The sequence below is a fragment of the Mirounga leonina genome, unplaced genomic scaffold (genome assembly GCF_011800145.1).
Source record: "Mirounga leonina isolate KUSES-001 unplaced genomic scaffold, KU_Mleo_1.0 Mir_201, whole genome shotgun sequence".
Taxonomy (NCBI): domain Eukaryota; kingdom Metazoa; phylum Chordata; class Mammalia; order Carnivora; family Phocidae; genus Mirounga; species Mirounga leonina.
This window is the reverse complement of record NW_023270504.1, coordinates 200,129-214,312: the sequence shown is the minus strand read 5'-3', so window position 1 is coordinate 214,312 and position 14,184 is coordinate 200,129. Positions and strand designations below refer to the sequence as shown.

At 37.4% G+C, this 14,184-nt stretch overlaps 1 protein-coding gene across 2 annotated transcripts in view; it reads left to right on the top strand.

Moving 5' to 3' along the window:
• Window positions 1-14,184, top strand: part of LRRK2 (leucine rich repeat kinase 2) — a 158,359-nt gene that overhangs the window by 24,556 nt on the left and 119,619 nt on the right. For both annotated transcript variants that reach the window (XR_004683328.1, XM_035027906.1), the window contains exons 12-14: window positions 3,062-3,191; window positions 5,529-5,653; window positions 10,475-10,587. Coding sequence is in view for 1 of the 2 variants with exons in the window: in XM_035027906.1 (XP_034883797.1) it covers window positions 3,062-3,191; window positions 5,529-5,653; window positions 10,475-10,587 (368 nt within the window). In the remaining variant the exon portion in view is untranslated. The remainder of the gene's footprint in view (window positions 1-3,061; window positions 3,192-5,528; window positions 5,654-10,474; window positions 10,588-14,184) is intronic.

Sequence of the window (14,184 nt, the reverse complement as noted above, 5' to 3'; positions counted from 1 at the left end):
GAATCAGTGCCCTGCTCTTCCTGATTCCTTACCTCTTTGTTCTTGGCCACCTGCTGGGTAAACTGTACTCAGATCCCTTATATTGTTCTTGGAGTTCTGCCGCAGGAGAATATTAAGAACTGAGCAGCTCGGTCACCAACCTCTGTAGGCAACTTCTCATTGAAAGACACTTGGAAACATTGGGTATGCAGGGCTGGATGTGGTTTTCTAGAAAAATGACTGGACTGGCAGGCAGAAGAACTGGTTTCTGCCATGGTGTTACCCAGGCCAAAGCTTGAACATCCTATGTGACGTTTTCCTCACTTAATCAATTAATTCAGTTAATGTTTATTGAACTACTGCCAGACAATGATCTAGGCACTTGGGATATATCAGTTAAATAGAATACTCCCAGGTTCAGGGAGCTTAAACTCTAGTGACGGGAAGACAGATAGTAAGGCTAAATAAAATATATGATATGTGAGGTAGCTATGAAAAAAAAAAATGAAGCAAAGAAGGAGGATACGTGTTAGGGGTCAGAGGAGATAAAATGGTGATAAGGCAACCGGGAAAGAAGGTGAATATTGACTGAAGAGCTGAAGGAAGTTGCATATTATTATTGGCTCTTTAAAGCAGGTAATTGATTGCTAAAATGGAGTGGAAGAGGTCAGGGGTATTGTGTAGATATACGGTAAATGAGATAAGATGTCTAAAATGTTTTATAAACTCTGAAGTGACTCCATGATGTAATTTCTTCTAGGTCCAGTGTTTGATGAAATTTCTATTCTCAATTTTTAATTTTTAAGTCAAAAGTTAGTATCCGGGACAGTGGTTCTTAATCTGTGGTCCCTGGAACAGTAACATCTCCAGGGAACTTGTTAAAAATGTAAATTCTAGGGCCCTGTTCAGACCTGCTGAATCACAAACTCTGGGTTCGGGACCCAACAATCTCTTTTTCAACAGGCCCTCCAGGTGGCACTGATGCTCTCTGCAGTTTGAGAACGGCCGGTCTAGAGGGACTTCTATCTTTTAAAGTATTCCCTAGGTTATAATTTAGCCACTTTAGGAGGGGTTCTTAAAACTTCTGACATAACCAAGCAAAATAACCAACTTATTATATTTTAATCTGTGATATTCTGGGTGTCTTTGAAAGGTATGAGTTTTTCAGATTTTGGCAGTATTTTAGAATGTGTACATCAATTCCACTTATTTCTGAGTTTTCCCTATTTTCTATCATTTCTTCCTTTCCCAATTTGAGGGTGGCTCAGTTGGTTAAGTGACTGCCTTCGGCTCAGGTCATGATCCTGGAGTCCTGGGATTGAGTTCTGCATCGGGCTCCCCAGACTCATCAGGGAGTCTGCTTCTCCCTCCGACCATCCCCCCACCAAATAAATAAATAAATAAATAATCTTAAAAAAACACACACACAAAATACAGCTCTTTCTTGACTTAGGATGGGGTTATGTCCGATAAACCCATTGTAGGTTGAAAATGTTGAAAGTTGAAAATGCGTTTAATATACCTAAACTACTGAACATCGTAATTTAGCCTAGCCGAACTGAAGTGTGCTCAGAAGACTTACATTAGCCTACAATTGGGCAAAATCATCTAACACAAAGTCTATTTTATACTAGAGTGTTGACTATCTCATGTAATTTATTGAATAGTGTACTGAAAGTGAAAAACAGAATGAGGAAGTAGAGAGTGTTTGTTAAATGTATTGTTTATTCACTCGTAATTTTGTGGCTCGCTGCCACTGCCCAATATCAAGAAAGAGTATCATACCACATATTGTTAGTCCAGGAAGAGATCAAAATTCAAAATTTGAAGTATGGTTTCTACTGTATGTGTATCACTTTCACACCATCACAAGGCTGAAAAATCATAGTTGAGCCATCCAAAGTTGGGACCCTCTGTGGTACTTAAGTTAACACTTTCTCAGTTTCTTTTCCTGCCACTTTCAGAGTGTTGAATTACAGTGTGTAATGTTGGAATTGATACTTAATAGAGTCTTCAAGACAATTGATATTTATATGGAAACTTCAAGATAATGAATTTGCATTTAGCGAAAGAAGTCTATTACAAAGAAAAAAAATATTCTGTAATCATTGGGTTATAGTTACTTTCTCACATAGAGTGTGAAGTCAGTTGTAAAGAATATCTGTATTTCTTTTTTTTTTAAGAAAAGAAATTATTTATTTGAGAGAGAGAGGGACAGAGAGAGAGAGAGAGCGCGAGCAGGGGGAGGGGTAGAGGGAGAAGGAGAGGGAGAAGTAGACTCCCTGCTGAGCAGGGAGCTCAACGTGGGGCCCGATCCCAGGACACTGGGTTCATGACCTGAGCCTGAGCTGAAGGCAGATGCTTAACTGACTGAGCCACCCGGGCACCCCCATATCTGTATCTCTTAAGCTTTGGCATTACTTTGTGAAATTATGTAATTATTCTCTCTATAAGTGCTTTCTATCCCTTTGCACATGATGGCATACATAGAAAGAATAATGTTTGTACAGTCCCCTGGGATAAATGGAGAAGGTAGCTCAAGGCTGAAGGCAGCCCAGTGTGGTCCCAGGCCTTGTCCCACCCCACTGCCCCGCTTCCCAAGAGCTGAGAGGTGGTCAGTATCTGCATGCACCTGTAACTGATTCACAGCTCACTAGTGTCTAGCCTACCTAGCAAGTCTTAGCTCTATGTAAGTGCAGTTATTTTGTGAAGCTGTTATAAATATTAGAATGAAATGTAACTTTCGTTCTTATCTTGGAGAGCATTATTTTAAAACATATTTCTGCAGACACACTTCTTTCACAAGGATGGGATTATATTAGTACCAGTCAACTCACTCTATGAGTAAAACCTTAAAAATCAAAACCTCAACCTAAATGTTAATAAATGTGAAAACCTTGAAATGGTGTATATTTTAAAGAAATAAACATTAATGATCTTTAAGTTACAATGAAATATAACTTCCATAAGTACTTGTATATACTTTTCTACGAATTTGGATTATCTTAACATTCTGTGTCTTACTGCGAAATTATGAAAATGTTGTTTCATTTCTATGAGTAACATTAAAAAATTTTTATAGTTAATTTCAGAAAAATCCTGTTGTCAAAAGGAATATACCTGAATGTATTGGAGTTAATGCAGAAGCATATACATTCTCCTGAAGTTGCTGAAAGTGGCTGTAAAATGCTAAATCATCTCTTTGAAGGAAGGTAATACAGATTCATGGACTTATGCCAAATATATACTCTTGGGCGTGGTAGAATATCAATATTTCAAACATATTTCTAGGAATTAGAAGAAAAGCATAAGACAGATGCAGATTGAAACATTGTGGAATATAATCTCATCTCACTGATACCACAGACTTATTTTCTCCAACTATTGAAAAGGATGATAGAGATCATAGAAACATGTTGAAGGTTGGCTTTTGTACTCTGTGCTTGGTATGGACTACGTTTTGAAAGATGGCAGTTATACAGCATGTAACCTTAAATGGTTTTTCGAATTATTATGTGTGAAATTTATATGAGATAAAATCAGCGTGTGGCTTCTAATTGTTGCTTTTTTCACAACTAATATTTATTATTATTCTTTCATTTGAATTAACTTTGTCTTCTCTTTCTGCTCTGGGGGATTGTGTGCAATCTGTGCTCCTGGCTGTTCCCTCATATGTAAAATATGTAAAGTTTTAGTCCTGGGGATCCAAGTTAACGAGGACCCCGTGCCCGTGACTAAAGAACTCATTGTCCAGTGGGGGAGACTGATGTGTACACAGTTCACGATACCGGGTGAGAATATAACAGCGGGAATGTGTGAGGGGCACAGCAGTTAGAGGGGAGTGAATGAGGTGGAATGACAAACAAGGGAAGCTACAAGGAGGGCATGTGTTTAAAGTGGGACCTACAGGTGGACGAGAGGGGTTGTATTACAGGGACCACAGAACCATGTGAAGCGAGGACAAGGTGTTTTTTTTGGGGGGGGGTTCCTTTTTTTAATTTAAATTCAATTAATTAACATATAGTGTTATCATTAGTTTCAGAGGTAGATTCAGTGATTCATCAGTTGCATATAACACCCAGTGCTGATTCCATCACGTCCATCACGTGCCGTCCTTCATGCCCATCACCCAGCTACCCCATCCCCCCCACCTACCTCCCCTCCACCAAACCTCAGTTTGTTCCCTAGGCTTAAGAGGCTCTTATGGTTTGTCTCCCTCTCTAATTTCATCTTGTTTTATTCTTCCTGGGTTTGTTTTTTTACTAACCAGAATCATGCTGTATGTTCTTTGATGTGCTTGTTGATGTTCTCAGCCTAGCACACTCCTTTTATCCAAATATTTAGAATAGAAGGAGAGATCGAGTTTCCCAGAAAAACAGAAATTAAAAGCAAAACCAGCCACGTCCCTGTCACACACGATGCCATCAGCCTGTGGGTCCCAAATTCACAGTTCTCCTGCCTGAGTCAGCATGTGCGGCGCACCACCTGCTAAATGCCAAGTCAACATGCCTTCACCTCAGATTGCCAAGGGCTCAAACTAGCACTCTTCCCCTCAAATTCCAGCCCCTGTGCTCAAGTTTGTGCACAAAAGTGGGCATAATTATAACAGCAGAATGAAGCAACCCAAACAGTGACACTGTTTCTGTGGAATAGAGAGAGGACAAGGTTTGGAGAGGCCCAGGTTTCAGTTAACAGGGTACTGTTACCTGAAGCCAGGCGTACCTCTTTTAAAGTTTGTAGTACCCACTGAAGTCTAGTCAAGTGGCATTTCTTCATATGGCAAAGAAAGAATAGCTATAACACCTTAGAGAAACTGATTTTAATGCAAATTAAACTGATTAAAAATACCGAATAGGAAGTCCAGGGGTGTTAATTTGGAAGAGGCAGGTTGGTACGCAGTAAAGCGCCCTGACCTCAGGGCTCAGACAGGTTGGCGTGCCAGTCCTGACTCTCTCACCTTCTAGTGATAGGACCTTGATACGTAACCTCCATCAGCCTAAACTCCTCATCTGGAAAATGCCTACTTTTCTGACAATAACACCTACTTCTCAGGGTTGTTGCCAGTGACCCGTGTGTAGGTCGGAAGGAAGTTGTGTTTTGTGAAACTAAATAAAAGAATTCCCAGGTTGCTATGAATTCTACTTCTTGAAGCCAGAGTTTAATTAAATAATAATTAAAATATGTTTCCTCATATGACTGAATGCAAATGCATTTTCATACAGCCTTTTTTCTGATAAAATAGAATGGTTCTGTTTTCCTGTACTTGTTTCAACTTGGTGTTTGTACAGTGGAATCAGGTTGTACTTTTCTTTTTTTTTTTTTCAAAGATTTTTTATTTATTTATTTGAGAGAGAGAGACTGAGAGAGAGCATGAAAGGGGGGAGGGTCAGAGGGAGAAGCAGACTCCCTGCCGAGCAGGGAGCCCGATGCGGGACTCGATCCCGGGACTCCAGGATCATGACTTGAGCTGAAGGCAGTCGCTTAACCAACTGAGCCACCCAGGCGCCCAGGTTGTACATTTCATAAGCATTTCGATGTTCTATCTCCAGCAACGCGACCCTGGATACGATGGCAGCAGTGGCCCCCAAAATAATAACAGTTATGAAAAGTCACGAGGCATCCTTATCAGTGCAGCTGGAGGCACTAAGAGCTGTTTTACATTTTATAGTTCCAGGTAAGTTACATAATAGATATGGGAAGGGATGGCAATTTTAATGGATTTTCTGACTTTTTGTGAAATATCAACTTTCTAGGCAAAAATTAAAGGGCCTGTTTCTCCCAACCAACTGCAAATCTTCCCACTAATCCAAAAATAAAAAGAGAGGAAAAAGATGTGTGGAAGAGTCAGATTCACTTACAAGAAAATTCAATAACTTACTTACACAAGAAATCACTGCAGTATAAAGTATAGAGCTTTACCTCCAAAGAGAGTGTCCACTCTGATAATTCTCTTCAATTTCTGTTGCCTTCCAAGTTGTTTTGTTTCTTGTCTGAACTATAAAAATAGCTAACTAGTATTCACACTTTCTCTTTTGCTCTTTTCAGGCCTTCTTTTACTCTGTAGTTGAATTAATCTTTCTCAAATAGAACCTCATGGCTTTTACTCATTAACCTCAACAGCATCTATCTTTTCGCCTTTAGCTCCTACTTAACCTCTCTTGTGACCTTGTTTGTCCTCCAAATCCCCTTTAAAACACCTACTCCTCCATGCATTCAACATATATTAAGTACCTCTTATGTTCTAAACATTGTGAGGGCTGCACAGTTATGACAAATGCATGGAAAAGGCACTCCTCTACTATTACAGGAGCTTCGAGGTAGACAGATATGCAAATGCATAAAGACCAGACAGTGTGAGGGGAGCTGTTACAACCATAGGTTTACATAAAAGGCTCTGAGGATATTGGTGAAGACACAAGTAATGTATTCAAAGGAGTAGGTCACGACTGAGATATTTGAAGTTGAAGGGTGTATGAAACTGAGCTGGTAGAAAGGCTGGGCAGGATATGACAGGCAGAAGGAGAGCGTGCCCATGGTCTGGGGTGAGTGAAGTGTGGCGTGTGAGGAGATTGGTGTCTGAGGGTGAACGGGGAACGGCTGGCAGAGGCGTGAAGTCAAGCGCTTGAGCACAACACTGAGCAGTGTGTGCTTTTATAACAGAAGTCAGTTCAAATTTATTAAAGGTGTTTATAAAAACTGTAGTGTCATGACCAAATCTGCCATTTATAACAATAACACTGTGCCGCGGAGGATGACTGTCAGGGCAAAAGCTTCCTGCAGGGAGATTGTGTTGGCAGCCACGATAGTCAGATGAGACATGGTGGGGAGGAGATAGATTTGACAGGACTTTCTGACGACTGAATATCAGGGATGAAATTACTTGTTGTTCGGTAAAATTCCTAATTCTCTTAAAGCCCAATTTGTGTGTGTGTGTGTGTCCTTTTTAAATGAAATCTTCCTAAATATACCACTGTCTGTAATCATATTGGTATTTTATGGTTCTAAGAATAAAAGTATACTCAGTACAGGAATATACGTTTTTTTTTTCAAGGAGAGGGCTTTCTTCAGTCATCTTTTTGTTTTTTTTAAATCCCCTGGTATGTTGAATTAAAATAGCTCTTCGATTAATATATTTTGAATTGGGGCACCTGGGTGGCTCAGTTGGTTAAGCGACTGCCTTCGGCTCAGGTCATGATCCTGGAGTCCCGGGATCGAGTCCCGCATCGGGCTCCCTGCTCGGCGGGGAGTCTGCTTCTCCCTCTGACCCTCCCCCCTCTCATGTGCTCTCTCTCATTCTCTCTCTCTCAAATAAATAAATAAAATCTTTAAATATATATATATATGTATATATTTTGAATTGAATCATGATGTGCTATTTAGAGTTGTCAGGCAACTTTTAAGGTATAAGTTAACAGACATAATTTTGCTTGAAAATATTATTACAAGTTTTTTTTTTGAACTTTGTCGATTGTAAAAGACAAAACAAAATGGAACCATTTTGATTATCCTTAAAGGTGTCAGCCTTAATCTTTTGAGGGTAGATTAGAGTTTTGTTTTGTTTTTTTTAAAGATTTTATTTATTTATTTGACAGAGAGAATAGTGAGAGCAGGAACACAAGCAGGGGGAGTGGGAGAGGGAGAAGCAGGCTTCCTGCCGAGCGGGGAGCCCAATGCGGGGCTCGATCCCAGGACCCTGGGATCATGACCTGAGCCGAAGGCAGACGCTTAACGACTGAGCCACCCAGGCGCCCAGATTTGAGTTTTTAAGATAAGCAGAAAGCATTCAGAACCAAATCTGTTAGTTAATAAAATAATACTCTCTCAGTTCAAAAGCAAATTTTGAATATAATATTTCTTTTCTTCTGTTGTTCTTAGATTGACGCTGAAGCAATATTGATAGTCAATAATCTTTAGATATTTGAAATGATGCATGTAAATGATAAATGATGTTTTTTATAATGATGCTTAGATGTATTAAACGAGTACCCTTGAAACAATTTTATAACTTTAGGATTATTTTTCTTGTGTGGAAACACATATTAATTGACACATTTATAAACATACTAGTATGTAAATACATTTCTTTATTGTTAACCATCTACTTTATTCTATTCTACCATACTGTATTACCATACCACACCATGCTATCCTGTATTGCACCATACTTGCCATACTATATCTTACCATTCTGTATATCAATGAGTAACTACAGTATCAGTACCCCAGTAGTTTTGAGGTTGATTATGATTCTGCTTTGAACATGTTGAGGTAGGTGCTTATAATATCTAAATTCATTTATTAACTAGATCATATTCAGATATTCTTAACTGTAACAAAGGTGCATATTATAACAAAGTTATATAATACAGTATCCAATTCAGGGTCATATATCACATATGGTATTATGTCTCTTAAGTTTCTTTCAATCTAGTACTTTTCAATTTCTTCTCTTTTTTATAACAATAAGTTACTGGAGTGATTGACTCTGTGGCTTTGATAAAATAATAATGAAGCCACAGTTATTTTAATAAAATACATTTCATTGGTTTTTTCTTGACTTTTATCGGTTCTAGAGGAAATAATGTAAAATTGTTTAAGAAGGGACTTGTGCAAATTGGGAAGTGTATAGAGGAAGTTGATTGTGAGTATAAAACCACATCCAGAAGAACAATTTAGAGAAACTGAATTTGTTTAATCTGGAGATGATTTAGGATGATATGAAAATTGTAATACAGCACATTCATTTGTAGTTAATAACAATAAAACTGAACAACTTGGAGGAATTAAAATGTGTCAGGCATTATTCAAAGTGCTTTATGTATATAAACTTTTTAAAATTCTCACAGCAACCCATAAGGCAGATACTGCTTTGTGTGTGTGTGCCATTTTACAGATGATAAAACTGAGGCGTCTCAATGCTGAGATGTAGAGGCATTGAAATGTAGAGATTTTAAGGTCACAACTTATAAAATGGAGCCAGATTTTCAAACTATGCAGCCTGACTGCAGAGTAGGCACTTTAAATATACATTTGTGCAACAAACATATTGAACAACTGTTATATCTAAAGCACTATGCTTGAAACTCTTGGTGATGTGGAGATGATTAGGCTATGGATCCTGCCCTCAGAAAGTTTGCAGTACATACATTTTAAAGGGCTGTTACATGGAAAGGAAGTTATATCTACTATGGACAGTAGAAAGTCAAGTGATATAATAAAGACCAGAGATGAAATTTATGGTGATGTTCATTTGGTCTTAATGTAAGAAGGATGTTTATTAAGACTTATTACATGTGCTGAAGTTTTCACTACTCAGCAGGCCTGCTCTTAGTGGTTATGTCTGCTTGGGATGCAATGGGCAGTTTCAGAAATTAACGTGGGCTTGGTTGCTGAAAATAAGACACAGAGAATTTAAGTGACTTGCCCAAGGTCATACAGCTGTAGTGAATGTCTGAGCCGGTTTGAATACATTTTAAAATGAGGACTGAAAGCTCCAGGAGGGTGGTGATCCATCCAGCCTTTGTTATTCATTGTGGAATTCCCAACATGTAGCAGCACCTCTGGGATATAGGTAACCTTCAAGTTTTTTTTGTTGGGTAGATGAAAAGCTCTATATGCAGCCAGTTTATAGTTCATGTTAATACAAATGTTTGAAGTGAAAGATGATAAAGAATTATTTATTAATCATTATTTTTATAGTCACAGGTTTTGGAGAGCTCATTCATTCATAATAATTGTTTTATATATTCTATTCTATAACCAATATTTTTTGACTTCCTGTTTTTCCAAGTTTTAAGATAGTTTTGTTACCAGGTAGCTTAATAAGGAATATGTTTCCTTTAAGTAACTTAACACTAGTAGACAGCCTTAGAGCACTTTTAACAAAACTACATACTCTTTACCATCATAATGCTGAAACTAAAATCTTTTTTTCTTTTCTGTCTGCATTTCATATCTGACCTTTTTCTGTTGTAATCCAAATAACTGAGCTTTTCTCAAGTTGTCTATTGTTGCATAAAAATCTTTTAACTTCTGTATGAGTACAGCTTATTTGAACAAAAAAGACATTGTTTGCTACAGAAAATTTCTCCACGGAGTAACTTTCTGCTACTATATTTATTTATTTTTCTCTTTTTTTATTTAAACATTTTTTTATTAGCTTCAGAGATAGAATTTGGTGATTCATCAGTTGCAAATAACACCCAGTGTTCATTATATCAAATGCCTTCCTTAATGCCCATCGCCCAATTATCCTTAAATTCAGTAAACATCCACACTCGCTGTATTTATTTTATATTCAATGATAATTTTTTTTTTATAAATTCCTTAAAGATAAGGGTTGTTTGAAAAGGAACTATGCGTTAGAAAAAAGAACAACATGTGTATGTATTGTTAGGTTAATTATGATCATTTCTACAAAGTGACAATCTGCTCAGCTTAAATCTTTATGAGAATTTATTTATTTATTTATTTATTTATTTATTTATTTATTTAGGCATGCCAGAAGAGTCCAGGGAAGATACTGAATATCAACATAAGCTAAATGTGGTTAAAAAACAGTGTTTGAAGAATGATATTCATAAACTGGTCCTAGCAGCTTTGAACAGGGTATGTACAATGAAGGTTTTCTGCCTTTATATCATTAACTAGAATATGAAATTTGGGGAAATGGAAGGGTTGTTTTCACTTAAGTTTTCCATCTTCTGTTTACTATGATAGTAGGAAGTTACGTGGGTGGAGACGTAGGATGCCAATAGGGATGTAGGGGGTGAAGAGATGTATCATTCCAGCTAAGGGAAGCATACTCTTGACTACAGAATTGGACAGGTTCTTTAAATGGCTAGTAACATAAATCCACTCCAGTCTACACAATCAGAAAGAGAACTAAAGAACTAGATGTTCAGCTAAGCCTTATGAGTGATGTCAGGAACTATGGCTTCTGTTTTCTTTCTTTTGGCTCCTTGTCTTTCTTTTCTGGTCTGAAAGGTTCATTCCATGAAGACAACAGGGCACAACGTTAAAGTCTTCTTTGATTGCATGGGCTTACTTTCATTGCTCTCCTCAGAGATAACCTCTGAAATGGTTCAGCGTGCATGGTTTCTTCCCATTTTTCGTTATTTACGTATCTGTGTACATTTGCAATAATATAGTGACTATAATCAACAATCATACTAAGTATGAAAAAAGAGGGGAATTACATTTATATTGTGGAATGCAAAAGATATTGATGGAATTAAGATGGTTTGAAAGTTTAATGTAAGATGAATTGGTCTTTATGAAAGAGGTAAGAGTAAAGATGTAAAGAATGATTAATGTTTTCATGAAAGGAAGAGAGCAGTCAAGGTAATTAATGGAAATGATTCCTTATGATTTAGTATACTTTGAAAAATGTCATAAATTAGTTAGAGTAGCCTGCAGAGAGATCTCCTTTAAAAATTCAATTTAAACTGAACTTTATAATGTAATTGTCTATGATATATTTGAGTCATTTGTACTGGAACCTTAATATGATTTTTGAGTATAGCAATATAATGGGTTGAATTCAATCCCAGAAATATATATATTTTTAAAGATTTTATTTATTTATTTGAGACCGAGAGAATGAGAGACAAAGAGCATGAGAGGGAGGAGGGTCAGAGGGAGAAGCAGACTCCCTGCCAAGCAGGGAGCCCGATGCGGGACTCGATCCCGGGACTCCAGGATCATGACCTGAGCCGAAGGCAGTCGCTTAACCAACTGAGCCACCCAGGCGCCCCCAATCCCAGAAATATTTGATGAAAATCAGTAGGTGGAAGGAACTGTGTTAGGCATTGGGAAAACAAAAATGAACATGTTTTGTTCTATCTCGCATCTCATTCGGGGTAGGGGAATAATAGCTATGCATAAACCACTCATTCTGCATTAGCACTTATGAGCTATACTAGCTTTATGGACAGTGTTCTAGGACTGTAGAGGAGGGAGCAGTTAATTTTATTCATGGTATGTGTTGGTGAGCAGCAAGAGGTACCAAAACAGCCTTATAGATAACTGCAATTCTGGTTAGCCCATCTTTTCTGAAGTTATTGAATACGAGTGTGATAGAGTGGAAGGAGTCAGGAGTCAAGAGACCCAGCTCTACCTGTAAATACCATGATGCCGAGAAATCACTCAGCTCTCAGGTCTTACTTTCTTTTTGCTAATTAATCCCAGAAGTGGTTGAGAAACCTGCCACTTCCCCCCGCCCACCCCATTTCAACAACTGAATAATGACACTGCATCTCACTAAACAGTGACTGTCATTTGGAGGCAGGGAGTTAAGGTCAGGGGGAAACAGAAGTGACAGTGTTTTATTTTTAAAAATCTCCCCTGTGTAGTTCCCCTAATCCTTCACTACTTTTGAGAAAAAATGCTCTAAAAGAGGAATGTATGTATTTCTTTAGCTCTAAAATTCTGTCATTGCACGTCTCACTCTGAATAAATGTTACAATGCATCAGAGATTTTAGGTCCAAATACTGCAAACATGTGAAATGAATTCCCTTTAAAAATAAGTCTATTCTTGGAAAACAGAATTCCCAATAAGGTAGAATTTGAGATTCAACTAAGATTACAATGCAAAGACTATGGAAAGTATTTATTGAAGTGAATTAGTGTGTGGATATATATGAAATTCCAATAACATTCAGGCTAAAGTTCAAATCTGTTGTTGTTTTTATAGTTGGACTCTTGAAAAAACAGTTTGGTTGGTTGCAAAATATTGGGGTTTTATCTTCTTTAAAAACTTTGTAGGCATTTCACTGTCTTTTAGTACTGAATGTTTTAATGGAAAAATCCAGAACCAGCTTGATTTTTTCCTCACTTTTAAATGAATGATATTTAAAGTCCCAAAGGATTCTTTTTCCTGAAGTCCAGATATTTTATTAGAATGTAACCTAATGTTAGTCCTGGACTGTGTGGTGTCTTCTTTTTAGCTCTACATTTAACCTTTTTTTTTCCCCCCCGTGGGAAGTTTTTTTTGAATTGCAGTTGACTTAGCTGGTAGCTAGGAAAGAGGCTGGTGTGGTCATTTTCCCCCTGAGCTGACTAGCTAGCTCACTGAAGAAGCCATTTTAATTATTTATATATTCTCTGAAAAAAACTTGGAAATCTGTGGGACGTAGGCAATAAGATGTTTCCAATTAATGTCTGTAGGTGTCCTTCCATTGGCACTTCCAAAAACTTCATTTGGATAACATTGCTAAGTATAAACTAGTAAATTGAATTTAATTTCCTTTTGAACAGCAGTACATTAAGTCACTATTTTCAAAAAGAACATTTGATGAAAGAAAAATCCATCATAAGCTTGTATGTATCATAAATATGTACATGTAACATATGTATATATATATTCAAATTTATGAAACTGTCAAAAATCAGATACCACTATTTTAAATTATCAATTTATTTGAGCTCCGTCATATATAATAATGTGATACTGTCATTCTCTTTTTGCATCGACAAATCACAGGTTTCCTGTTGCAAGTCATTAGTCATCATCCAACTGCACCTGTTCAGGATTAGAGGCGTTTAAGGTAGCAGAACCAGTAGTTGAATAGAAACTTGTTGAGGGATGGTATTAAGGACAAAGATACATGCTTTGTAAATATCAGTTTAATTTTTAGCATAAAAATAAGCCTATGATGCATTTTTAAAAAAAGATTTATTTATTTATTTATTTATTTATTTGAGAGGGAGAGAATGGGGCAGAGGCTGAAACCCAAGCAGACTCCGCTCTAAGTGTGGAGCCTGACGTGAGGCTCAATCTCACCACCCTGAGATTGCAACCCAAGTTGAAACCAAGAGTCAGATCCTCAACTGACTGTGCCACCCAGGCGCCCCAAGCCTATGATACATTTTGAGGTTAGGACTGGCTACATGATTTGTGGGGCCCAAAGCAAAATGAAAATGAAGGACTCCTTGTTTAAAAATCATTAAGAATTTCAAGACAGTGGCGGCAGAGCATTTTACCAACTGTGGGGCCCTTCTAAGCACAGAGACCTATGAGAGTGCACAGGTACACACCCATGAAGCTGGCCCTGCCTAGGAAGTAGATGTGGTGGTACTATTAATCAAACCGAAACTTCAGAAAAGATAATCTACAATCTAACTTTTTCTTTTTTAAGAAGATAATGAACTTTTATTTTTATTTATTTATTTATTTATTTATTTATTTATTTATTTATTTATTT